The sequence below is a fragment of the Tachyglossus aculeatus genome, chromosome X2 (assembly GCF_015852505.1).
Source record: "Tachyglossus aculeatus isolate mTacAcu1 chromosome X2, mTacAcu1.pri, whole genome shotgun sequence".
Classification (NCBI taxonomy): Eukaryota; Metazoa; Chordata; class Mammalia; order Monotremata; family Tachyglossidae; genus Tachyglossus; species Tachyglossus aculeatus.
Genome location: NC_052100.1, coordinates 15497113 through 15522571, shown reverse-complemented (window position 1 = coordinate 15522571; position 25459 = coordinate 15497113). Strand labels below are relative to the sequence as shown.

The window sequence follows — 25459 nt, the reverse complement described above, 5'->3', positions numbered from 1 at the left end:
ACAGCCTTAATCCTCATTTTACAGATGAGGTAACTGAGACACAGAGAAGTTAAGTGACTTGTCTAAGATCACGCAGTAGACAAGTGGCAGAGCCAACATTAGAGCCCAGGCCCTTCTGACTCCCAAGCTCTATCCACTAGGCCATGCTGCTTCTCTAATTCCAGTGGTTGTTGAGGTGGTTGTCTTCTGAGTAGTGTGCAATTCTTTCTAATCTTCAACCAAGTGCAAGGGTACAATAGTGGTGAGAGACTAGAAGGAGTCACCAATTCTCACCACTGGAATCCAAGAGGGTGAGTTCTCTCTCCCAAGTCAGAAGGGACTAATCTGTTCATTACCCAGGATCATTGCTAGTATCGAGTAAGTGCCTAGTACAGTGTTCTGCATACAGTAACTGCTCAATAAATACCACTGATGAAGTGTTTATGATGTCCTGAGCACTGTACTGTACCAGTCACTTGGAAGGTGTATAAAAGAGACTCAGTTCTTGCAATTGAGACACTTAAAATCTAATGGAGAAAAATGGGCACATGGCTAAATATTCACCAGGCAGAATTGGGGTAGGCATGTCTTTTGTGCAGAAGAGTCAACCCAAATGAAATATTTGAGCAGTCGGTTCACAAAAAGACATATAATTTAGTGCCACCGTACAAGAGGTTAAGTGATGACATCACTGCACCATGTGGCTGCTTCTTAGCAACAGCCGTTGCTGTCAGCAGGGATGGGACAAGGGAGAGGGAAGGGGAAAGGATGGTAGGGGAAGGAAGGAGAGAATGGTAAAAGTGTCACAGAAGTGCCAGGAGGAGAAGGGAGGCAAATTGTTGTGGCTAGAGGTCATTGTAACAGGCTCAGCACACATCTTTGCCCAACTGCCCCAATGGTATGGCAACTATAAAACCCTGTGGAAGCTTGAGTGAGGTATTCAGGGAATTCTTCTGCCTAGTATGGTACTATATGTATGTAGAGCTGTCCTTCGTATTCCAAGAAGGCACTACTTGAAGTACACCTGTGCGTGTGTGTGTGTGTGGCTGAAAAGGACAATGTGGGATCCACAGTCCCAGCCACATTGGACACACAAAAAGATGACCTCTTGTTGTGATGCTGTATTTCATATTTGCAGATAAGGGTGCTGTTCTTTCTTGTGCCTCCTTGTCTCTCAGCACAAAGCAGAAGTTAAGCAGAAACACCTTCAGGGAGCATGTTTCACATATTCATTTTTATTACATTAGTCATTAAGCTTGGCAACTCACATCAGATTTTGATCTGTGTATATCTTGCTAAAGCACAGTTCTAAAATTCAACCAGAAACAAAAACTGAGAAGCTGTGCTAGAAACAGTTTTAATAAAGACAAGCTCAGTACATTAGTAAATTCAGTAAGGACCACAATGAAAACTTGAGCCTTTTCAAAGTATAGTTTCGTGAATGCAAGATTACTACTGCAGAAGGTCTAGTCATATGGATCCTGAAGAACGACAAGAAGATATTCCTTAGCTGTGGAAAAAAATGAAAGAAACATGAGTTCAACTTCAACCAAAAAAAGCTAAGCTTAAAAATAAAAAGAGACCTCATTTTTGTTGCTTTTTATACTCCAACAATGCCGGCAGATTCTCTCAGTCCAGTCACTGTGTGGGGGAGCATGAGTTGCCATAAGTGGCCAGCAGTAATAGTATTTATTAAGCACCTACTGTGTACTACACTGTGTATACAGATACGGTCTCTGGCCCCCAAGGAGCTCACCATCTAAGAAGATCAGAAAAAGCAGATCAATCTTAGAACCCCCCTGGATGTACACAGTAAAGGTTTCCCTCCCTCCCCTCTCCCTGAGATCCCTAATCACCCATTCCGCTGCAGCCTGTGAAATTTGTTCTTAGTGGGCAACCCCAGAAAGTGGCACGAGATGGGACAGGAAAGGAAAAGGAGTAGGGTGGGGCTCTCTGTGATTCAGTTTGAACTCCAGTTCTCCCCAGCTCCCAACAATATGCTGCTCAGAGGAGATTGGCTGTCAGGTTGAACAAGTGATTCTTTAAGTGCAGCCAGGCAATGCTGGGAGCAGCTGGGAAGGGAGGGATGGTAGTAGTAAGACCACGTATTAAGGGTCTGCTGTGGGAAAAACCCAGGGAAAAAGTACAATATGGATAAGAATTAGGCACGATTTCTGGTTCTAGAAGGACGTCGGGCACTTCTCTGCAGTTTAGGAGGGTGAGTCTGTTTGCTTTCCCACACCAGAAAGGGAGAATATAATTTGTTGAATGCTAAGACTGCATACTCTTAATCATATCATCCTTAATGCATTAAAGCAGTTGAATCCAATTCCACTGAGAAAGAATGGAAGGTCACGGAAAAGTTGTACTTTTCCCATGTTTGAAGCAGAGGATCAGGCTCTTTCATTCATTCATTCATTCAATCATATTTACTGAGCGCTTACTGTGTGCAGAGCACTTCACTAAGTGCTTGGGAGAGTACAATACAACAAAAAACAGATACATTCCTTGTCCACAATAAGCTTACTTTACTTTTCAGTGGAAAAATACAGCACACCTATTTATTCAGGGTTATTTAAAAACATAAATTTACAGTTAAAATATTTTCCAATTGTATTTTCTAATTATGCAAAGTTAAAGATGAATGTTCAGAACCAATTTACTTCTGTTTACATACAAAATGGAATTTTAAGAAGATTGATTAAGATTGACTTTATCAGTCTTTGAAACACGGAATCTGATCCATAAAAGGAAAGCAAAATGCACCTGTGTGAAGGCAGCAAAAAGCAAAAAGAATATTAATTCAGGACATACATCTACAGAGATGATACCCAAATCTACATCTCCCCCCTGTTCTCTCTCCCTCCCTCCAGGCTCGTATCTCCTCCTGCCTTCAGGACATCTCTACCAAGATGTCCGCCCACCACCTAAAACTCAACATGTCTAAGACTGAGCTCCTTATCTTCCCTCCCAAACCCTGTCCTCTCTCTGACTTTCCCATCACTGTGAACGGCACTACCATCCTTCCCGTCTCACAAGCCTGCACCCTTGGTATCATCCTTGACTCCGCTCTCTCGTTCACCCCACACATCCAATCCGGCACCAAAACCTGTCGGGTTCACCTTCCTAACATCGCCAAGACCCTTACCCAACCACAGTCTTCTAACCTGTCATCTTGGCCCACCCCACACCTCCCCAAATCCATGACCTCTGCACTCTGGACCCACTCATGCTGTCCCAAACTGTCATATTCCTCCCATCCACCTCCTCAACACCTCCCTCTCCACCAAATAACTTCCTGGCCCCCTTGTCCCTCTGTCACTCTTACACCAGCAACCCCCTGCCCTGGATCACCCCCATTGCCCACTTGCCCCATTTCTGGGCTTGTGCAGCTGATCCCAGCTGGTGAAAACTAAGGCACCAGGCTAACTTCTGCCACTTGGAATTCACTCTGACCTGCTCTATTTCAGCTCACTCTTCGGCTCAGCAACCATTCTATTCCTCGCTCATTGACTCCCATGCCTGCAGCCCTATCAACTCTTGCAAACCTTCAACTCCTTCTTGAAGCCTCCAGTGTTCCTACTGCCTCTCTCCCATAGCCCTGATGATCTCACCAACTTCTTTCAGGGTAAAATAGAAACCACTGGGCATGAACTTTGCAAGGTTCTTCCTTCCCTTTCTCAAGCTCTACTCCCTCCTCTTCCTTCTCTTCCTCCTTCCCTGCTCACAGGAAGCTTACACTCTAGGGGTGGAGACTGACAGGGGAATCAGAATAAATAAATGGAATGTTCAATAATAATATCAGTAGTAAATGAATTGCATTTTCAAAGGATAAGACCTAGATCATAAAGGCAGTTAACAAAAAATAAACACAGAACCCTAGAAGCAGATGATGGGTTGCTGCATTCAGGGTACGGATAATTGCCTGGGTAAGTATTGTTGTAAAAGGTGGCATTTTAAGAGGCCTTTGAAGGTGAGGAGGATTAAGGTCTGGTGGATTTCAGGGTGGGGGCAGGGGGAGAAGGGTGCTCTTGATTGCAGGGATAGTATGAATGAGCTGAGCTGAGAGCACAGGTTGGAGGTGGGCTTGGGTGGAGCAAATAGTATGAGCCGGGAACGTATGAGAAAACTGAGGCCCGGAGAAGATTAGTGACTTGCCCAAGGTCGAGCAACAGGCAAGTAGCAGAGCTGGGACTAGAACCTGTGACTCCTGGCTCCCAGGTCTGTGCTTATTCCACTAGGCCCCACTGGTTTTGAGGTGAAAGATGATGTGTGCCAAGCAAGGTTTCAGAAAGATGATCTGGGCAGGAGTGCCATTTTATCAATCAGTCAATGTGTGCAGAGCACTGTACTAAGCCTATGGGGGAGTACAATATAACAGAGTTGATATACATGTTCCCTGCCCTGTCTAGAGGACTGGACGGACTGTAGAGGTAAGCGTTGGTGCATCCACCTCACCCAGCCATCAAAAATTGAAAGCCAAGGTCTCACTTAACATTTTTGGCTTTGATCAATGTACATCTAAATGGCTGTTTGATATGCTTCGAAACAGTAGGTAACACCGAATGTATAAGAATGTGGTTTGTTTTTTAAAGTTACAAAAAGTCACTTTAAATATTAAATTACCTGGTATTACCAGGATTTCATATTTCTCTGTAGCAATCCGAAGAAGATTTAGGGCATCTTGAGGATTAAATTCTTTCACAGCGTACTGTGCTAGTTCTATAAGGTGATGAAGATGCTTTGCATATTGAACTGTTGCAGGGTACAATAGGTTTTTTTTAATTGGAGTGCCTATAAAAATGAGTGAATACAAAACATACTATTAGTGCACAGATCATCACTGCATGCTAAAGAGCACATTCAAATGAAAACCCATAAATGAATATTCTCTATTCATTAACAGCTTCTCTCACAAAATTTAAATTTTATATTAGGATTTATTAGAAAATCTTTAGAAAAATAAATCTAGATTACATCATCTCAGAGTTTATTTACTAGAGAAGCAGCATAGTGTAGTGGATAGAGCACGGGCCTGGGAGTCAGAAGGTCATTCGTCCTTATTCTGGCTCCTCCACCTGTCTGCTGTGCGACCTTGGGCAAGTCACTTCACTTCTCTGGGCCTCAGTTACCTCATCTGTAAAAAGGGGATTGAGACTGTGAGCCCCACATGGGACAGGGACTATGTCCAACCCAATTTGCTTGTATCTACCCCAGTGCTTAGTACAGTGCCTCGCACATAGTAAGCGCTTAACAAAATACCATTATTCATTCATTCATTCGTATTTATTGAGCGCTTACTGTGTGCAGAGCACTGTACTAAGCGCTTGGGAAGTACAAATCGGCAACATATAGAGACGGTCCCTACCCAACAGTGGGTTCACAGTCTAGAAGGGGGAGACAGACAACAAAACAAAACATATTAACAAAATAAAATAAATAGAATAAACATGTACAAATCAAATAAAGAGTAATATAAAATAAATAAATAAATAAATAAATAGAGTAATACACATGGTAAGAGCCCGCTGCGGGACAAGGCCTGCGTCCAACCCGATCTCCTTGGGAGCCACCCCGGCGTTCATTCATTCATTCAATCGTATTTATTGAGCGCTTACTGTGTGCAGATCACTGTACTAAGCGCTTGGGAAGTACAAGTTGGCAACATATAGAGACAGTCCCTACCCAACAGTGGGCTCACAGTCTATTGTCTGTTGTTTGCAATCATAAACACAAACATTTATTAAGTCCTTATACTGAATAACTCTAATGCTCCATACTACACATTACAGAAAACACATAGAAATTGATTAAGTCACCGAGAAGCCACTTGGAGGTATCTGTTCAAAATGGTGTTAAATGGTCTGCGTTAATTGGCACTAAATGTAGTTATTTCGGTCATATGAATTCACACAAAGATATCTATTCTTCATATTCAAAGACCCAGCTACCGACAGTGGTGCTTTCTCCTTGTGTGTGGCTGAAAACTGATGACTCCTGATGACTCCTCCCTGATGACGCCTCTGCCGCCCACCTTCTATCTCTCCTCGACGCTGCCAACCTCTTGCTCCACCCCACCTCACCCACTCACCAACTTGGTCATACTCTCGACCTCGTGATCTCCTATCGCTGCACTGTGTCCACCCTCACCAACTCTGAAATCCCTCTCTGATCATAATGTTCTCACCTGCCTCCTCACTCACACTCCTTTCCCCTGTAAATCCATATTACTCCCTCATAGAGATCTCTGCTCTCTTGACCCCATCCATCTTTCTGAGCACCTCACACCCCACCTCGCCTCCCTCTCCTCTCTACCCAGTCTTGACGATCAGATTACTGCTCTCAACTCTGCCCTTTCTACTCAGCTAGACTCACTCGCTCCCCTTTCCCTTCGACGCTCTCGTACCACTAACCCACAGCCCTGGATCACTGCCACTGTGCACCTCCTTCGCTCTTATGCTCGAGCTGCCGAACATTGCTGGCGAAAGTCTAAACACCATGCCAACCTCTTTCACTTCAAGTTTATCCTTTCCTGCCTTAACTCAGCCCTCTCCTCTGCCAGACAAAACTATTTCTCCTCCCTTATTGACACCCATGCCCATCATCCCCGCCAGCTCTTCCGTACATTTAACTCCCTACTCAGGCCTCCGGTTCCTCCCCCTCCTCCTTCCCTCACCCCCAACGATCTGGCCTCCTACTTCATTAACAAAATTAAATCCATCAGGTCTGACCTCCCCAAGGTCACTCCCCCCCCTTCTCCAACCCCCCGGCTCTCCACACTCTCTGCTACTCTCCCATCCTTCCCAGCAGTATCCTCAGAGGAGCTCTCCTCCCTCCTCTCAAGTGCTACTCCGGCCACCTGTGCTTCTGACCCCATTCCCTCTCATCTCATGAAATCTCTCGCTCCATCCCTTCTCCCCCGCCTTAACCTCCATCTTCAACCGTTCTCTCTCCACTGGTTCCTTCCCCTCTGCCTTCAAACATGCCCATGTCTCTCCCATCCGAAAAAAACCCTCTCTTAACCCCACCTCACCTTCTAGTTATCGCCCCATATCCCTCCTACCATTCCTTTCCAAACTCCTTGAACAAGTTGTCTACGCGCGCTGCCTCGAAGTCTTCAACACCTACTCTCTTCTCGACCCCCTCCAGTCTGGCTTCCGTCCCCTACATTCCATGGAAACTGCCCTCTCAAAGGTCACCAATGACCTCTTGCTTGCCAAATCCAACGGCTCATACTCTGTCCTAATCCTCCTCGACGTCTCAGCTGCCTTCGACACTGTGGACCACCCCCTTCTCCTCAACACGCTATCCGACCTTGGCTTCACAGACTCCGTCCTCTCCTGGTTCTCCTCTTATCTCTCCGGTCGTTCATTCTCAGTCTCTTTTGCAGGCTCCTCCGCCCCCTCCCATCCCCTTACTGTGGGGGTTCCCCAATGTTCAGTGCTTGGTCCCCTTCTGTTCTCGATCTACACTCAGTCCCTTGGTGACCTCATTCGTTCCCACGGCTTCAACTATCATCTCTACACTGATGACACCCAGATCTACATCTCTGCCACTGCTCTCTCCCCCTCTCTCCAGGCTCGCATCTCCGCCTGCCTTCAGGACATCTCCATCTGGATGTCTGCCCGACACCTAAAACTCAATATGTCCAAGACTGAACTCCTTGTCTTCTCTCCCAAACCCTGCCCTCTCCCTGACTTTCCCACCTCTGTTGACGGCACTACCACCCTTCCCGTCTCACAAGCCTGCAACCTTGGTGTCATCCTCGACTCCGCTCTCTCATTCACCCCTCACATCCACGCCGTCACCAAAACCTGCCGGTCTCAGCTCCGCAACATCGCCAAGATCCGCCCTTTCCTCTCCATCCAAACCGCTACCCTGCTCGTTCAAGCTCTGATCCTATCCCGTCTGGACTACTGTATCAGCCTTCTCTCTGATCTCCCATCCTCATGTCTCTCCCCACTTCAATCCATACTTCGTGCTGCTGCCCAGATTGTCTTTGTCTAGAAATGCTCTGGGCATGTTACTCCCCTCCTCAAAAATCTCCAGTGGCTACCAATCAATCTGTGCATCAGGCAGAAACTCCTCACCCTCAGCTTCACAGCTGTCCATCACTTTGCCCCCTCCTACCTCACCTCCCTTCTCTCCTTCTACAGCCCACCCCGTACCCTCCGCTCCTCTGCCGCTACTCTCCTCACCGTGCCTCATTCTCACCTGTCCCGCCATCGACCCCCGGCCCACATCATCCCCGGGGCCTGGAATGCCCTCCCTCTGCCCATCCGCCAAGCTAGCTCTCTTCCTCCCTTCAAGGCCCTACTGAGAGCTCACCTCCTCCAGGAGGCCTTCCCTGACTGAGCCCCTTCCTCCCTTTCCCCCTCGTCCCCCTCTCCATCCCCCTCATCTTACCTCCTTCCCTTCCCCACAGCACCTGTATATATGTATATATGTTTGTACGTATTTATTACTCTATTCATTTATTTTACTTGTACATATCTATTCTATTTATTTTATTTTGTTAGTATGTTTGGCTTTGTTCTCTGTCTCCCCCTTTTAGACTGTGAGCCCACTGTTGGGTAGGGACTGTCTCTATATGTTGCCAACTTGTACTTCCCAAGTGCTTAGTACAGTGCTCTACACACAGTAAGCGCTCAATAAATACGATTTGATTGATTGATTGAAAAGGTGGTGAACATACACCAAAGGTAGGTAGAGCACTTTTTGTGGTCCCCTGCTCCACTGGGTTGAGCAATGTGCTCCTAAATATGGCTGCTTGGACAACAAGAATGTTGCAAGCAGCCACTGAGGCCTCTTCGGAAACCGAGAGCCCAATATAAAGTTCCTGACTGACACGGGACTTGAGTTTAGGGTGGCAGGGTGAAAACTGCATTTGATTTGTCCTTGCAGGAGTGGTGATGGACAAATCCTCACTATTGGCTTCAAAGCTCTCCATCACCCTGCCCCCTCTTACCTCACCTCCCTTCTCACCTTCTACAGCCCAGCCCGCACACTCCGCTCCTCTGCCTCTAACCTCACTGTGCTTCATTCTCGCCTGTCCGGCCGTCGACCCCTGGCCCACGTCCTACCTCTGGCCTGGAATGCCCTCCCTCCTCACATCCACCAAACTAGCACACTTCCCCTCTTCAAAGCCCTACTGAAAGCTCACCTCCTCCAGAAGGCCTTCCCAGACTAAGTCCCCCTTTTCCTCTGCTCCTCCTCCCCTCCCTGTTGCCCCGACTCCCTCCCTCTGCTCTACCCCCCTCCGCACCCCACAACACTTGTGTATACATGTACATATTTATTATTCTATTTATTTTATTAATGATGTGTATATATCTATAATTCTCTCCTCCCTTTCCTCCCAGGAGGCCTTCCCAGACTGAGCCCCCCTATTCCTCTCCCCCTCCCCATCCCCCCAACCCTACCTCCTTCCCCTCCCCACAGCACCTGTATATATGTTTGTACAGATTTATTACTCTATTTTACTTGTACATATTTACTGTTCTATTTATTTTATTTTGTTAATATGTTTTGTTTTGTTGTCTGTCTCCCCCTTCTAGACTGTGAACCCGCTGTTGGGTAGGGACCATCTCTATATGTTGCCAACTTGTACTTCCCAAGCACTTAGTACAGTGCTCTGCACACAGTAAGCGCTCAATAAATATGATTGTATGAATGCTATTGATGCCTGTCTACTTGTTTTGTTTTGCTTTGTATTGTTGTCTGTCTCTCCCCTTCTAGACTGTGAGCCCATTGTTGGGTAGGGATTGTCTCTCTCTGTTGCCAAAATGTACTTTCCAAGCACTTGGTACACTGCTCTGCACATGCTAGACCCTCAATAAATACCAGTGGTTGACTGATAAATACTAAAGCCAGAACAAGTAGGACCATCAGAAAGGAAGTTGATTACCAAACTCAATTCTCATGTGTAAAATCAGAGGCCCTTAAGAAATGTCATTATGGCCCACCGGCCCACTAGATGCCACTGGTCCACCTAGCTCAGTTCTCCAACAGTAGCAACAGGATTCTTGAAGGAACACGGTGATGATTACCCTCAGTAACGGTTAGGGATGTGCCACCTACCATCTCTCTACACGACTGATTTCCCCTCTAGTAATCCAGTATGAATTCAATCAATCAATAGTGTTTACTGAGTACTTGCTTTGGGCAGAGCCCTGTACTTAGCACTTGGGAGAATACGATATAATAATAACTGTGGTATTTTTTAAGGGCTTAAAAAACAGTGTCAGTCACTGTTCTACGAGCTGGACAAGGCAATTAGGCTGGACACAGTCCATATCCCACTCAGGGCTGACTGTCTTAATCCCTATTTTACAGATGAGGTAACTGAGGCACAGAGAAATTAAGTGACTTGCCCAAGGTCGCACAGCACACAGCCCAACATATGACCCTTTTACAAAAGGGATGTCCGGAGGAGGGATGGAAGTGGAGGAGCTGGGATGACAGCAAAGGGGGCTCCAGAAGAGGAAAAGGCGGGTCTGGATAGAGCACAGCCCTGGGAGTCAGAAGGACCTGGTTCTAATCCTGGCTCCACCATCTGTCTGCCAGGTGACCTTGGACAAGTCGCTCAATTTCTCTGCCCCTCACTTCCCTCATCTGTTAATGGGCACGAACACAGTCCCTTCCCTCAAGGAGCTTACAGTCTAATGGGAGGTCCTGAAACTGAAATAAATTAACAGGTAGGGGGAAGCAACCGGGTTTAAAGATATGGACATAACTGCCATGGGCGGGATGGGGTGGGAGTGGGCTCAAGTACACTGACACCTGTCTACATGTTTCGTTTTGTTGTCTGTCTCCCCCTTCTAGACTGTGAGTCCGTTTCCGGGTAGGGACTGTCTCTATATGTTGCCAATCTGTACTTCCCAAGCGCTTAGGACAGTGCTCTGCACACAATAAGGGCTCAATAAATACGATTGAATGAATGAATGAAAGTACAGAGGTGACAGTATGTTTGCACCTTTTCACACTAGAATCAGGATTCAGGACAGAGTCGATTATTATCTCGCAGTCCATTATCTGTTTCTGAAACTAATTATGGTACTTGTTAAGCACTTACGATGTGCCAAACACCGTTCTAAACACTGGGGTAGATAAAAGTTAATCAGGTTGGTCACAGTCCCTGTTCCACATGGGGCTCACATTCTCTTAGTCCCCACTTTACAGATGAGATAACTAAGGCCCACAGAATACTAATAATGATGGTATTTAAGGGCTTACTATGTGGGGGCACTGTACTAAGCGCCCAGATGGATACAAGCAAATCAAGTTGGATAAAGTCCCTGTCCCACGTGGGGCTCACAATCTCAATCCCCATTCTACATCTGAGGTCCCTGCGGCACAGAGAAGTGAACCGACTGGCCCAGGGTCACACAGCAGATAAGCGGTGGAGCCGAGATCAGAAGCCAGGTCCTTCTGGCCCCTGCTCTATCCGCTAAGCCACACTGCTTCTAAACTCGTAGGCTATATAAATGTCTTTCCTAAACTGAGAAATTCCCAGACATTCCCAGAAATTCCCAGCGGTAAGCTCTTCAAATTCAGGAGCGAAACCAACAGCTGTTGAGAACTATCATAACTCAAACATTTTCCCCTTTCTGAATAGTTACTGAAGAATACAAATTGGGGGGTGGAATTGTATTTAGGTTTTTTAGAAGAACCGCTGGATTTTTTAGCATAATACCCATAAAGTGTTAAACTCAAAATATAGAGAACAGTTCTTTGATATCAAAGTATTTTACAAGGCATTTTTTTTTCTTCAGGCCTGGTATAACACACACCTATGAAGTTACATTTTAGATCTTTAAATATAGTTGAAATATATTTACCGTCTGCACTTATAACCATAACTCCAACAACCCTTCTATGGAACCACAACCTCCTTAAGGTCCTTGCCGTCTATAACGAATGAAACAGAGCAGTGAGAGTTAATTAACCAAAATAACATGTTGGGGGATATACACTTTCCTTTTTCTCCAACTCGAGACTAAATTGTCCATTGCAAAGACATCTCAGTGAGATTCTCGTGAAAACATTATTTAACTTTAGTTGAGAAGTTATCCAGATCCTAAGTGTCCTCCAGATTCAGTAAAAACCTACTAGGACATTGTAGTCGAAATTCTGGAAAAAGACCATGCGTTGATCAATCAGATCCTAGGCGTCATCAAGTCAATGGGAAATAGGGAATCTGGCTCTCGAGGAGGCAGATTTTCTATAATTTTTAAAAAAGAAGATTTTGACAAATATTTAGGACTACACGTGTTGCAGATTGGTGTGTGTATACATACACACACAGACACACACACACACAGAATTATTGTGACATCTTTCAGTGTTTATGTGTAGCATATCATTTCTGGGGGTCGGTGGGGTATGCCGGTCTTTCCTTCCCCGTCTACCGCTGACTTGGAGAGTTAGTTAACCACAGTGTAGCCCAAAAGCTTCCTAGGGTCGATCAAATTCTGCCTTCATTTAACAGTGCTAGAGAATGAATAAAGGGAATCACAGCAATATAGAAAGTTAGGTCTTGTAAATGGGGATGCTTAAAGCTCAGGGACCTGGGCCTACTTTGTGGTCATGAATGGATCTTGTAAATGGGGATGCTTAAAGCTCCTGGGTCTCCTTTTTGGTCATGAACGGCGCAGGGCGGTTGCGGGGCTTCCCCGGGCTCAGCTACGCCAGAGGCAGAACGACAAGCCGAGCCGCCTGAGCCCTCCTCCCGGGCCGCTCCCCCTCTCCCCGTCCCCCCCGGCAGGGTGGGGGTCCAGCCCGGTTACCATGGCGGGGCGGAGCGGAGCCGGGAGCCCAACCGCCGCCACGGGCCCCGTCGGTTGCTAGGAGACAGGGGCGATGACGTCACCCCGGACAAGCGGCCGGGCGCCGCCGGTCGGGGGCGCGCGGGGGAGCGGGGGCGCGCGGAGCCGGGCCCCAATGGCGTGGGCGGAGCCTCCCCCGGCCCGGCGGGGACGCGGCCGCGCCTCTGTCGTCTCCTCCGCCTCCTCCTCCTTTTCTCTCTCTCTCTCTCGGTGGCAGCTGGGAGTGGACTGCTTTAGGTACACAAGGACTACAGAATCAGGTGCCGGCATCATCTGCGCACTGACTGGAGCCGGAGGTTTCTTTGGTTTTTCTTCTTTTAATGGCATTCGTCAGTTGCTTACTGTGCGCCAGTCACTGTACTATGCACTGGAGTAGACGGTAATAATGACTGTATTTTTAAGCGCTTACTATCTGCCAAGCACTGTTCTAAGCGCTGGGGTAGATACAAGGTCATCAGGTTGTCCCATGTGGAGCTCACAGTCTTAACCCCTATTTTACAGAGAAGTGAAGTGACTCGCCCAAAATCACACAGCCGACAAGCGGCAGAGCCAGGATTAATCGTGACCTCTGGCTCGCAAGCCCGTGCTCTTTCCACTGAGCCACACTGCTTCTCCAGATATAAACTAATCAGGTCTGACACAGTCCGTATCGTTCACATTGGGCTCACAGTTTTCATCCCCATTTTACAGATGAGGTAACTGAGGCAGAGGCAAATTAAGTGACTTGCCCAAAGTCCCACTGGGGGCAAGTGGCAAAGCCCGGGTTAGAAGTCAGAGAGGAGGGAAGGGATCTCTTGAGATATTGCCGGGAAAGATGGGAGAGTTGAAGAAGGGGAAGGAGGAGGGAGGGACAGGAGAGGAGCCGGGGAGATTTTAGGGAGCTCGTGCCTGATGGTTTCGATTTTCTCAATAAAGTACCTGGCCATTAGGGTCAAGAGATGAGGGAGGCAGGGGGGAAGAGGCCAGTAGACAGCCAACAGGGAATGTGTCTGTTTATCGTTGTATTGTACTCTTCCAAGCGCTTAGTACAGTGCTCCGCACACAGTAAGCACTCAATAAATACGATTGAATGAATGAACAAACAGTTGAAGATCAATTAATCATTCAATCGAATTTACTGGGTGAATTAAATGACTTGCCCAAAGCCGCACTGGGGGCAAGTGGCAGAGCCCGGGGTTAGAAGTCAGGTCCTCCTGACTCACAGGCCCACGCTCCATCCATTAGACTATGCCACTGATACTGATTCCACTCCCAGGTTCAGCAGTCTGTGGTTGCACTGATGCCAGCTGAACCAGGCTTTCCTTGGTTAGCCTATGACTGGAGCATTACTGATTTTGGGACTAGGATTTTCCAATGCTCTTTCTTGCCTCCTCCCTCTCTCTTCTCCTTCCATCGCCCATTCTCCTCCACCTCCTATTCCCTCTGCCACTCCCTCCCCCTTCTCCTTCTTCCTTCCCCTGTTGACAGAGCCTACTTCAGATGGCCGAGTGGCAAGAGCACAAGCTTGGGAGTCAGAGGATGAGTCAGTCTAATCCCGGCTCCACTACTTGTTTGCTGGGAGACCTTGGACAAGTCACTTCATTCATTCATTCAGTTGTATTTGAGCGCTTACTGTGTGCAGAGTACTGTACTAAGCACTTGGGAAGTACAGAAGCAGCGTGGCTGTGTACACAGAGCACGGGCTTGGGAGTCAGAGCTCATGGGTTCAAATCCTGGCTCCGCCAATTCTCAGCTGTGTGATTTTGGGCAAGTCACTCAATTTCTCTGTGCCTCAGTCACCTCATCTGTAATCTGTAATATCTGTAATATGGGGATTAAGACTGTGAGCCCCACGTGGGACAACCTGATCACCTTGTATCCTCCCCAGCGATTAGAACAGTGCTTTGCACATAGGAAGCGCTTAACAAATGCCATCATTATTATTACAAATTGGCAACATAGTCATTCATTCAATCGTATTTATTGAGCGCTTACTGTGTGCAGAGCATTGTACTAAGCACTTGGGAAGTACAAGTGGGCAACATATAGAGACGGTCCCTACCCAACAACGGGCTCACAGTCTAGAAGGGGGAGACAGACAACAAAACAATACATGTAGACAGGTGTCAAAATCGTTAGAATAAATAGAATTATAGCTATATGTACATCATTAACAAAATAGAGTAGTAAATATGTAAAAGTAAAATGAATAGAGTAATAAATCTGTACAAATATATACAAGTGCTGTGGGGAGGGGAAGGAGGTAGGGTGGGGGAGGATGGGGAGGAAGGGGGGGAAAGGGGGCTCAGTCTGAGAAGGCCTCCTGGAGGGGGTGAGCTCTCAGTAGGGCTTTGAAGGGAGGAAGAGAGCTAGCTTGGCGGATGTGCGGAGGGAGGGCATTCCAGGCCAGGGGAAGCACGTGGGCCGGGGGTCGACGGCGGGACAGGCGAGAACGAGGCACGGTGAGGAGGTTAGCAGCAGAGGAGCGGAGGGTGCGGGCTGGGCCGTAGAAGGAGAGAAGGGAGGTGAGATAGGAGACTGCGAGCCCACCGTTGGGTAGGGACTGTCTCTATATGTTGCCAACTTGTACTTCCCAAGCGCTTAGTACAATGCTCTGCACACAGTAGGTGCTCAATAAATACGATCGATTGATTGATAGGAGGGGGCGAGGTGATGGAGAGCCTTGAAGCCGAGGTGAGGAGTTTTTGCTTGATGCGTACGTTGGCGGGCACTGGAGATTTTTGAGGAGGGAAGTAACATGCCCAGAGGGTTTCTGTACAAATATAATCCGGGCAGCAGAGTGAAGTATAGACTGAAGAGGGGAGAGACAGGAGGATGGGAGATCCAAACAACTCCGCACGACCCTCAAGAAGCAGCGAAGCCAGTGGAAAGTGCCCAGGGCTGGGAGTTGGAAGTCTTGGGTCCTAGTCCTGGTTCTGACACTTGTGTGCTGCGTGACCTTGGGCAAAGGCTCTTTGGCTTCTCTGGGCTTCAATGCCCAATCTGTAAAACTGGGGGAAAGGCATCTGTTCTCCCTCTTCCTTAGCCTGGGACGCTGCCTCTGCTCTGGCCGCCAAATCCCCGCACCAGCGATTGGCACAGAGGGATCGCTCGATCATCCGCGCTCGAATGCGGGGACTGACCTAGCCCACCCCAGGCACCGACTCAATCAGACCCTGCCGCGAGGGGAGGGAGCAAAGGCTTCTGGGAGTCGTAGTCCGGCGCTCGCTCTGGAGGGCGTCCGGCCGGGGCCACAGAACTACCAGTCCCGTCGTGCCCCGCGGCGGGGCCGGCTGCGGTGGGCGGAGCTGCCGCAGAAGGCGCTCGCGAGGCGATGGTTCGTACGGGCGAAGGGCGGCCGAGCGGCGGGGCCGGCCCCTTCCCGACCACTGCCGACGCCCTCCTTCCCCGCTCGGGTGGCGGAAGAAGCGAGGATTTTCGTCGTCGTCGTCGTCGTCGTCCTCCTCCTCCTCCTCCCCAGAGCCCGGGAGCGGTCAGGATGGCGCGGGGTCATCCATCCTACAGCCGGGCCCCGCCCCGCCCGCCCGCCGCTGGTGCCCAATGCCCAGGGCCCCGGCGGGCGGGGGAAGGAGGGAGGAGAGAGGGGGGCTCTGCCCCCAGGCCCGGCCCGGCCCGGCCCGGCCCAGCCCAGCTCACAGACAGACAGACAGACAGACAGACAGACAGACAGAGGGCGGAGGTAGGCCGCTGCAGGCCGCGGTGGGGAGAGGGGAGGGAGGGGAGGAAGGGCTCTGGCCATGGGCTGGACACCCTTGGCTCGTTCCTGGGGAGTTTACCCTTCAGGATAACTTGAAGGGGCACTAATAACAGCTGTGGTATTTGTTGAGTGCCTAACAAAGTGCCGGGCACTGTACTGAACTCCGGGGTGGAGACGAGCGGATCGGGGCGGACACAGTGTCTGCCCTCACCTGGGGCTCACAGCCTCAGTCCCCGTTTTACAGATGAGGAAACTGAGGCCCCGAGAAGTGAAGTGACCTGCCCGAGGGCACGCGGCAGACAGGTGGTGGAGTAGGGATTAGAACCCAGGTCCTCCGACTCCCAGGCCTGTGCTCTATCCACTAGGCCGCGCCAAACGGCGGCGGAAAACCACCGTCAGACTCCTGCTCGCCTGGTTCTGGGCCCACGCTGAAGGGAAAAACATTGCGTAACCATTGGCCACATAAGGAAGGGCCGGGATTGGCGGTAAAGGTTCAGCCTTAGATCAGCGGATTGTATTTCACTGGGAATCAGTCAATAATAATAATAATGGTGTTTGTTAAGCGCTTACTATGTGCAAAGCACTGTTCTAAGCGCTTGGCGGGGGGGGCTACAAGGTGACCAGGTTGTCCCACTTGGGGCTCACAGTCTTAATCCCCATTTTGCAGATGAGGTAACTGAGGCACAGAGAAGTTAAGTGGCTTGCCCAAGGTCACACAGCCGACAGGTGGCGGAGCCGGGATTCGAACGCATGACCTCCGACTCCCAGGCCCTCGCTCTTTCCACTGAGCCACGCCGCTTTGCACTTACTATGTGCCAATCACTGTCCTGAGATTGAGATCAATCAGTGGTACCGATTGAGTGCTTGGCTTCAGCAGGGAAGCAGCGCTTGAGAGAGCCCAGTTCCATAGAGTTGGTGGGCATGTTCTGTGCCCACCAGGAGCTTACAAGTTAGAGGGAGGAGCTTACAGCCTAGAGGGGCCCGTAATAATAATAATAATAATGATGATGGCATTTGTTAAGCACTTACTATGTGCAAAGCACTGTTCTAAGTGCTGGGGAGGTTACAGGGTGATCAGATTGTCCCACGGGGGGCTCACAGTCTTAATCCCCATTTTACAGATGAGGGAACTGAGGCACAGAGAAGTTAAGTGACTTGCCCAAAGTCACACAGCTGACAATTGGTGGAGCCGGGATTTGAACCCATGACCTCTGACTCCAAAGCCCGGGCTCCCGTACTATCTGATTTAACCCTCCACGGTGTTCGCGGCACCATTTCATTCATTCATTCGATTAGTCATATTTATTGAGCGCTTACTGTGTGCAGAGCACTGTACTATGTGCTTGGGAGTACGAGTTGGCAACATACAGAGATGGTCCCTACCCAACTACGGGGTCACAGTCTAGAATGGGGAGACAGACGACAAAACAAAACAGGTGGACAGGTGTCAAGTCATCAGAATAAATAGAAGTAAAGCTAGATGCACATCATTAACAAAATAAGTAGAATAGTAAATATGTACAAGTTAAATAGAGTAGTAAATCTGTGCAAACATATACAGGTGCTGTGGGGAGGGGAAGGAGATAGGGTGGGGGGGATGGGGAGGAGGAGAGGAAAAAGGGGGCTCAGTCTGGGAAGGCCTCTTGGAGGAGGTGAGCTCTCAGGGCTTTGAAGGGAGGAAGAGCTAGCTTGGCGGATGTGCAGAGGGAGGGCACCATTTGCTGCTTGGGATTCACCACCAGGTCATTTCATCTGATTCTCAGGTCTTTGGCCTGGGTTGATTCCCCAGGCTCATTTATCATTTCCCATTTCCATCTTCCCTTGGATTTTGGGGCATTTCATTCATTCATTCATTCACTCATTCAACCGTATTTATTGAGCACTTACTGTGTGCAGAGCACTGTACTAAGGACTTGGGAAGTACAAGTTGGCAACATATAGAGATGGTCCCTACCCAACAGTGGGCTCACAGTCTAGAAGGGGGAGACAGACAACAAAACAAAACATATTAACAAAATAAAATAAATAGAATAAATATGTACAAATAAAATAAAGTAATAAATACATACAAACATATGTACAGGTGCTGTGGGGAGGGGAAAGAGGTAAGGTGGGGGGGATGGAGAGGGAGAGGAGGGGGAGAGGAAGGAGAGGGCTCAGTCTGGGAAGGCCTCCTGGAGGAGGTGAGCCCTATCAGGGTCCTATTAGCAAGGACGGTTGAGAGCTGGGCCAACATTGATCGATCAGTCGTATTTATTAAGCGCTTACTGTGTGCCGAGCACTGTAAGATCTGTTGGGTTTCTCTTTCTCTGCCCTGTGGGGTTGTAGATGGCCCCTGATGGATGGCTTGCAAGCAGGTGCAGAAACTCCAGGACCAGGTTTCTCTGCGGGAGATCCCTGCGGCCAAGATCCCGAAGCCCTGCTTCCCTGAGGACAGGCTCCAAGGTGAGGTAAGGACAGGTAAATTCCTAAGGAATGAGTGTCAGATCTGACCCCAAAGGGGCACGGTTGGAGTATGCTGACCCTGTAGTGCAGGTGCTAAAGGACGCCCCTGGATCGAAGGATGCTTTGGGCACAGCGGGCGGGCAATTATCCGTGAACATGAGTTGTACTCTCCCGAGTGCTTAGTACACCATATGCTTTGCACACCATACGTGCTTAATAAATAGGATTGAATGAATGAATGGACATCCTGCCACGGGAGTACATCTCTTCAAACGTCTCTTGCCCAGCTTAAAGAGGAAGAACGGCACCTTCAGTCCCTTCTCAGACTGACCTACTCACTATGCCTCAGGCTCATCTCGTGCATCTCCGACTCCTGGCTCACACACTCCCTCTGGCCTGGAGCTTCTTTTACCCCCTGCCCCCTTCCACGTCCATCATAACACATCTCTCCCCAGCTTCACAGCCCTCCCGCGGTCATGTGGCCTCCGGGAGCTCATCTTTGATTCATTTTTCTTTTGTCCAGGTGGTCCATACTCTGCCTAACTACAACATGAGCCCTTCATGGCCAACATTGCACCCACACTTACCTACCTGTAACACGTTTACACACACTGGCTTAAATATTTGGCTTTTCATTATTAATAATAATAGTAATGGCATTTGTTAAGCGCTTACTATGTGTCAGGCACTGTACTAAGCGCTGGGGTGGATACAAGCAAATTGGGTTGGACACAGTCCCTGTCCCACTTGGGGCTCAGACTCAATCCCCAATTAACAGATGAGGGAACTGAGGCCCAGAGAAGTGAAGTGAGTTGCCTAAGGTCACACAGCAGACAAGGGGCAGAGGCGGGATTAGAACCCATGACCGTCTGACTCCCAGGCCTGTACTCTATCCACTATGCCATGCTGGCTGCTTCTCTAAGCATTTTCTTATCTGCACATCCAATTTTCCTTTCTCTTCTTCTAGCTGTAAGGTGTTTGGTGTTTGGCTCCCCTGCTGGGCTGTGGTTTCCTCAAAGGGAGGAATCCATTTTCTAACTGTATTATATTATTCCATGTGCATGCCACAGTGTTATGCACAAGGGAGGTTTTTCCCAGATTGAGCCCCCTTTTTCCTCTCCTCCCCGTCCTCCCCGCCCTACCTCCTTCCCCTCCCCACAGCACCTATGTATATGTTTGTACAGCTTTATTACTCTATTTATTTTACTTGTACATATTTACTATTCTATTTATTTTGTTAAAGCATCTAGCTTTACTTCTATTTATTCTGATGACTTGACACCTGTCCACATGTTTTGTTTTGTTGTCTGTCTCCCCCTTCTAGACTGTGAGCCCATTGTTGGGTAGGGACCGAAAAAATCTCCTCAAAAAATCTCCTCAAAAATCTCCAGTGGCTACGCATCAGGCTGAAACTCCTCACCCTGGGCTTCAAGGCTCTCCATCACCTCGCCCCCTCCTACCTCACCTCCCTTCTTTCCTTCTACAGCCCAGCCCGCACCCTCCGCTCCTCCGCCGCTAATCTCCTCACCGTACCTCATTCTCACCTGTCCCGCCATTGACCCCCGGCCCACGTCATCCCCCGGGGCCTGGAATGCCCTCCCTCTGCCCATCCGCCAAGCTAGCTCTCTTCCTCCCTTCAAGGCCCTGCTGAGAGCTCACCTCCTCCAGGAGGCCTTCCCAGACTGAGCCCCTTCCTTCCTCTCCCCCTCGTCCCCCTCTCCATCCCCCCGTCTTACCTCCTTCCCTTCCCCACAGCACCTGTATATATGTATATATGTTTGTACATATTTATTACTCTATTTATTTATTTATTTATTTTACTTGTACATATCTATTCTATTTTATTTTGTTAGTATGTTTGGTTTTGTTCTCTGTCTCCCCCTTTTAGACTGTGAGCCCAATGTTGGGTAGGAACTGTCTCTATATGTTGCCAACTTGTACTTCCCAAGCGCTTAGTACAGTGCTCTGCACATAGTAAGCGCTCAATAAATACGATTGATGATGACCGTCTCTATATGTTGCCAACTTGTACTTCCCAAGCAATTAGTACAGTGCTCTGCACACAGTAAGTGTTCAATAAATACGAATGAATGAATGAATACCACTGTTACACCAGCTTCCTTTCCCTAGCAGATGATTTCAACGTTGCTTTTGATGAAAACCATCTACCATCTCAACTTGGAGGAGCGGGAAAGAAAAGATCAGGACAGAAGGGAGATAAAAGTCTCAGGAACGAGGAGGCAAAGGAAATGTCACTGAAGAAAGGCATCTGCTCCAAAAAGTGGTGAAGGGAGAAGAAGAGGGAGAAGCATGGCATCCTCCAAAGAGAACAGGCCGTGAGATGATAAATGAAAGAATCGGGGAGACTGGGAAGAAAATGTCTCTGAAGAGAGGAGAGAAACTTAACAGAGTTCCTGGAGAAATATGTCAAGGGACGGGGTTGGAGGATGGGACGTAGTGCCTGCCCAGGAGAAGAGGACAGGCAAGGAAAATGGAAGACACAGTGAGAGAAGGAAGACGAGGCGCGTGCACGCCAGAGGTGCGTACTGCCGAAGGTACGGCCGTCCCGAGCACCCCTGTTATTCGTTCAATCGTATTTATTGTGTGCAGAGCACACAGTAGGTACAATTAGGATAATACAATTTGGCAACAGATAGAGAAAATCCCTACCCAACAACGGGCTCACGGTCTAGAAGGGGGGAAGCAGACAACGAAACAAGTAGACAGGCATTAATAGCATCAAAATAAATAGAATTATAGATTTATATACACATCATTAACAAAATAAATAGAATAATAAATATGTACAAATATACAAAAGTGCTGGGGCGCGGGGTAGGGGGCAGAGTAGAGGGAGGGAGTAGGGGTGATGGGGAGGGGAGAAGCTGAGGAAAAGGGGGAGCTCAGTCTGGGAAGGCCTCCTGGAGGAGGTGAGCTCTCAGTCGGGTTTTGAAGGTGAGGGGAAGTGAGCTAGTTTGGCAGATGTAAGGAGGGAGGGCATTCCAGGCCAGAGGTAGGGTGTGGGCCAGGGGTTGACCGTGGGACAGGAGAGAAAGAGACACAGTGAGGAGGTTAGCAGCAGAGAAACGGAGCGTGTGGGATGGGCTGTAGATAGAGAGCTTTGAAGCCAGTAGTGAGGAGTTTTTGCTTAATGCGAAGGTTGATAGGCAACCACTGGAGACTTTTGAGGAGGGGAGTGACATACCCAAAGCGTTTCTGTACAAAGGTAATCCGGGCAGCAGAGTGAAGTCTAGATAGACTGAAGTGGGTAGAGACAGGAGGTAGGGAGATCAGAAAGGATGCTGATGCAGTAATCCAGTTGGGATTGGATGAGTGATTGTACCAACAAGGTAATGGTTTGGATGGAGACGAAAGGGCGGATCTTGGCGATGTTGTGGAGGTGAGACCGGCATGTTTTGGTGATGGAGTGGATGTGTGGGGTGAATGAGAGAGCGGAGTCGAGGACGACACCAAGTTTGCTGGCTTGTGAGGTGGGAAGGATGGTAGTGCCATCCACAGTGACGGGAAAGTCAGGTAGAGGACGGGGTTTGGGAGGGAAGATAAGAGGTTCTATCTTGGACATGTTGAGTATTAGGTGGTGGGCAGACATCCAGGTGGAGATGTCCTGAAGTCAAGGAGGAGATACGAGCCTGGAGGGAAGGAGAGAGAACAGGGGAGGAGATGTAGATTTGGGTGTCATCTGTGTAGAGATGATAGATGAAGCTGTGGAAGTGAATGAGTTCACCAAGGGAGTGAGTATAGATGGAGGACTGAAGGGGACCAAGAACTGACCCTTGAGGAACCCCTGCAGTTAGGGGATGGGATGGGGAGGAGGAGCCCGCGAAGGAGACTGAGAATGAATGGTCAGAGTGATAGAGGAGAACCAGGGGAGGACGGGGTTCATGAAGCCAAGGTTGGATAACGTGTTGAGGAGAAGGGGACGGTCGACAGTGTCAAAGGCAGCTGAGTGGTCGAGGAGGATTAAGATAGAGTAGGAGCCATTGGATTTGGCAAGAAGGAGGTCAATGGTGACCTTTGAGAGGGCAGTGTCAGTGGAGTGGAGGGGACGGAATCCAGATTGGAGAGGTCCAGGTGAGAGTTGGAGCTGAGGAATTCGAGGCAGTGAGTGTAGACAACTCATTAGATCTTCCTTCTCTCAGCTGAAGGGATTAATTTAGGGCTCGGTAATGAGCTGCCTCGTTTGGTTACTGCCAGCATGAACCGTGTATCATTTTTGGTTCCCCAGTTCTGTTGTCCCTGCTTTGGGATGGGTTTGCAGCCGGGCCTTTCCTGCCATCAGGATCCAAAACTTTGTTTAAAATGTACTAGAGAAGGAGAGAATGTTTCTGAAAAATGCAAATCAGTACCCTTTTCCGTGCTCGCAGCCACCCCAGCTCCTTGGGGCACAGATCAAGCGGGCTTCCCAACCTGGAGGAATTTATTTTTTTCTTTGTTTCGTAACTAAAGAATGCCTGCCACTGTCTCCCCACGGCTGGTCATCTCCACGGGCGCAGGAGTGCCAGTGCCAGGGCATTTATTTTAAATTTAGGGCAGTGGGAAGGCAGCTGTGGCTCTTCCCCTCCCGCAGCGACAGGAGCAGCGGCTTACGGTGACCGGCCAGGAAAGCCCCAGCTTCAGTGGCCCGGACCGGATTCCTCCCTGCCGCGGGGCTCGGCTCCAGGTTCATCCAATTCGGAGGTGATCTTGTGGTGATCCCAGGTTCCTTCCTCCCCGGCTTCACCGAAAGCCCCGGCCTCCCTCTTCCCTGGCTCCTCCTGCCCGTCATATCGGGCAACTTAGTAATGCAAAGTGAGAGGCGGGTCGCCCCCGAAGTCACGGAAAAAGGCCGCCTGATAGCATCTTGAAGATTTTCGCCCGAATAAAGTGTCGTAGTGAAAAACACGCTGCCCTGCGCCTTGTGGAACCGACAAGACGAAGAGGAAACGGTCCCAGAGCAGAGAGGAATGATCGTGGTGGGTCTGGTGGGCCTCGTGCTGTTGGCCACAGAGAGTGCCCCGCATGACCTGCCCTCCGCTGGGGAGGCTGGTTTAGACTCGCATGTGTTCTACTCGATTAGCTTGAATCAACCCAGCATCTAGTACAGTGCCTAGTACATAGTGCTCGTTCAGCGATTACTCTTGGCCAGTCGCTGGTGTGGGGACTGTACGGTTAGAGCAGAGGCAGCCTGCGTTCCACATGGGGCTCCCCGGAGAAGATGGAGAACAAGTGCTTCACCCCCAGTTTGAGAGATAAGCCAACCGAGGCCCAGAGAAACCAAAGAGCCTTTGCCCAAAATCACACAGCACACTAGTGGCGGAGCCGGGACTTGAATCCAGGTCTCCCAACTCCCAGCTCTGTGCACTTTCCACTGGCTTCCCTGCTTCTTGAGGGTTGTGCGGGGTTATTTGGACGGAGGCGGGATTGTGGGAGACCAGAGGAGCCGGCCGTTGCTGCTTTCTTGTGGCAACTCTGGAGTGTTACATCCGCCCTGAACTGGCACATCAGTACTTTAGTACTTCAATTCATTTAATAATACTAATGGTAATGATGGCATTTGTTAAGCGCTTACTATGTGCCAAACACTGTTCTAAACGTGGGGTAGATACAAGGTAATCAAGTGGGGCTCACAGTCCATTTTACAGATGTGGTAACTGAGGCACAGAGAAGTGAAGTGACTTGCCCAAAGTCACACAGCTGATAGCGGCGGAGCCGGGATTAGAACCCACGACCTCTGACTCCCAAGCTCGTGCTCTTTCCACTAGGCCACGATGCTACTCGTTTACTGAGAGCTTGATGTGCAGAGCACTGTACTAAGTGCTTAGAAAGTACAATTCAGTAACAAATAGAGACAATCCCTGCCCGCAATGGAATCACAGTCTATAAAGGGGGAGACAGGCAGCAAAACACATAGACAGGCATCAATAGCATCAATATAAATAAATAGAATTATAGACGTATACACACCATTAATAAAATAAATAGAATAATAAATATGTACATATATACACAAGTGCTGTGGGGAGGGCAGGGAAGTAATAATAATGGCATTTTGTTAAGCACTTACTATGTGCAAAGCACTGTTCTAAGTGCTGGGGAGGCTACAAAGTGATGAGGTTGTCCCACGGGGGCTCACAGTCAATCCCCATTTTACAGATGAGGTAACTGAGGCCCAGAGAAGTTAAGTGACTTCCCCAAAGTCACACAACTGGCAAATGGCGGAACTGGGATTTGAACCCATGACCACTGACTCCAAAACCTGTGCTTTTTCCACTGAGCCACGCTGCTTCTCCAAGTAGAGTAGAGGGAGAGAGTCGGGGCGATGGGGAGGGGAGAGAGAGAGCAGAGGAAAAGGGGGGCTTAGTCTGGGAAGGCCTCCTGGAGGAGATGAGCCTTCAGTAGGGCTTTGAAAGGGGGAAGTGTGCTAGTTTGGTGGATGTGAGGAAGGAGGGCATTCCAGGCCAGAGATAGGACGTGGGCTAGGGGTCGACAGCGGAACGGGCGAGAACGAGGC

General features: G+C 49.1%; 1 protein-coding gene and 1 long non-coding RNA gene across 11 annotated transcripts in view; one reads left to right on the top strand and one right to left on the bottom strand.

Annotated features, from left to right (window-relative positions):
* Positions 1-1194: 1194 nt before the first annotated feature.
* LOC119949504 (dynein light chain roadblock-type 2-like) lies at positions 1195-12791 on the bottom strand. Of its 4 annotated transcripts, none has more exons than XR_005457214.1 (4): positions 12768-12791; positions 11820-11889; positions 4616-4773; positions 1195-1489 (listed from the first exon to the last, which is right to left on the bottom strand). XR_005457214.1 is itself a non-coding variant. In XM_038771330.1 (4 exons), the coding sequence occupies exons 1-4, from the start codon at positions 12124-12126 to the stop codon at positions 1352-1354; spliced, it is 402 nt and encodes a 133-aa protein (XP_038627258.1). In that variant the 5' UTR covers positions 12127-12141; the 3' UTR covers positions 1195-1351. The 4 variants fall into 4 exon arrangements, 1 of the variants encoding a protein (XP_038627258.1); XR_005457213.1 differs by lacking the exon at positions 12768-12791 and adding an exon at positions 12549-12729; XR_005457212.1 differs by lacking the exon at positions 12768-12791 and adding an exon at positions 12559-12729.
* A 3657-nt stretch (positions 12792-16448) lies between these two features.
* LOC119949475 overlaps positions 16449-25459 on the top strand; it is a 43543-nt gene continuing 34532 nt past the window's right edge. For 3 of the 7 annotated variants that reach the window (XR_005457206.1, XR_005457201.1, XR_005457200.1), the window contains exons 1-3: positions 16449-16485; positions 18832-18953; positions 21079-21503. This is a non-coding gene — a long non-coding RNA (uncharacterized LOC119949475). The remainder of the gene's footprint in view (positions 16486-18831; positions 18954-21078; positions 21504-25459) is intronic. The other 4 variants (XR_005457203.1, XR_005457202.1, XR_005457205.1 and 1 more) reach the window with 3 other exon arrangements.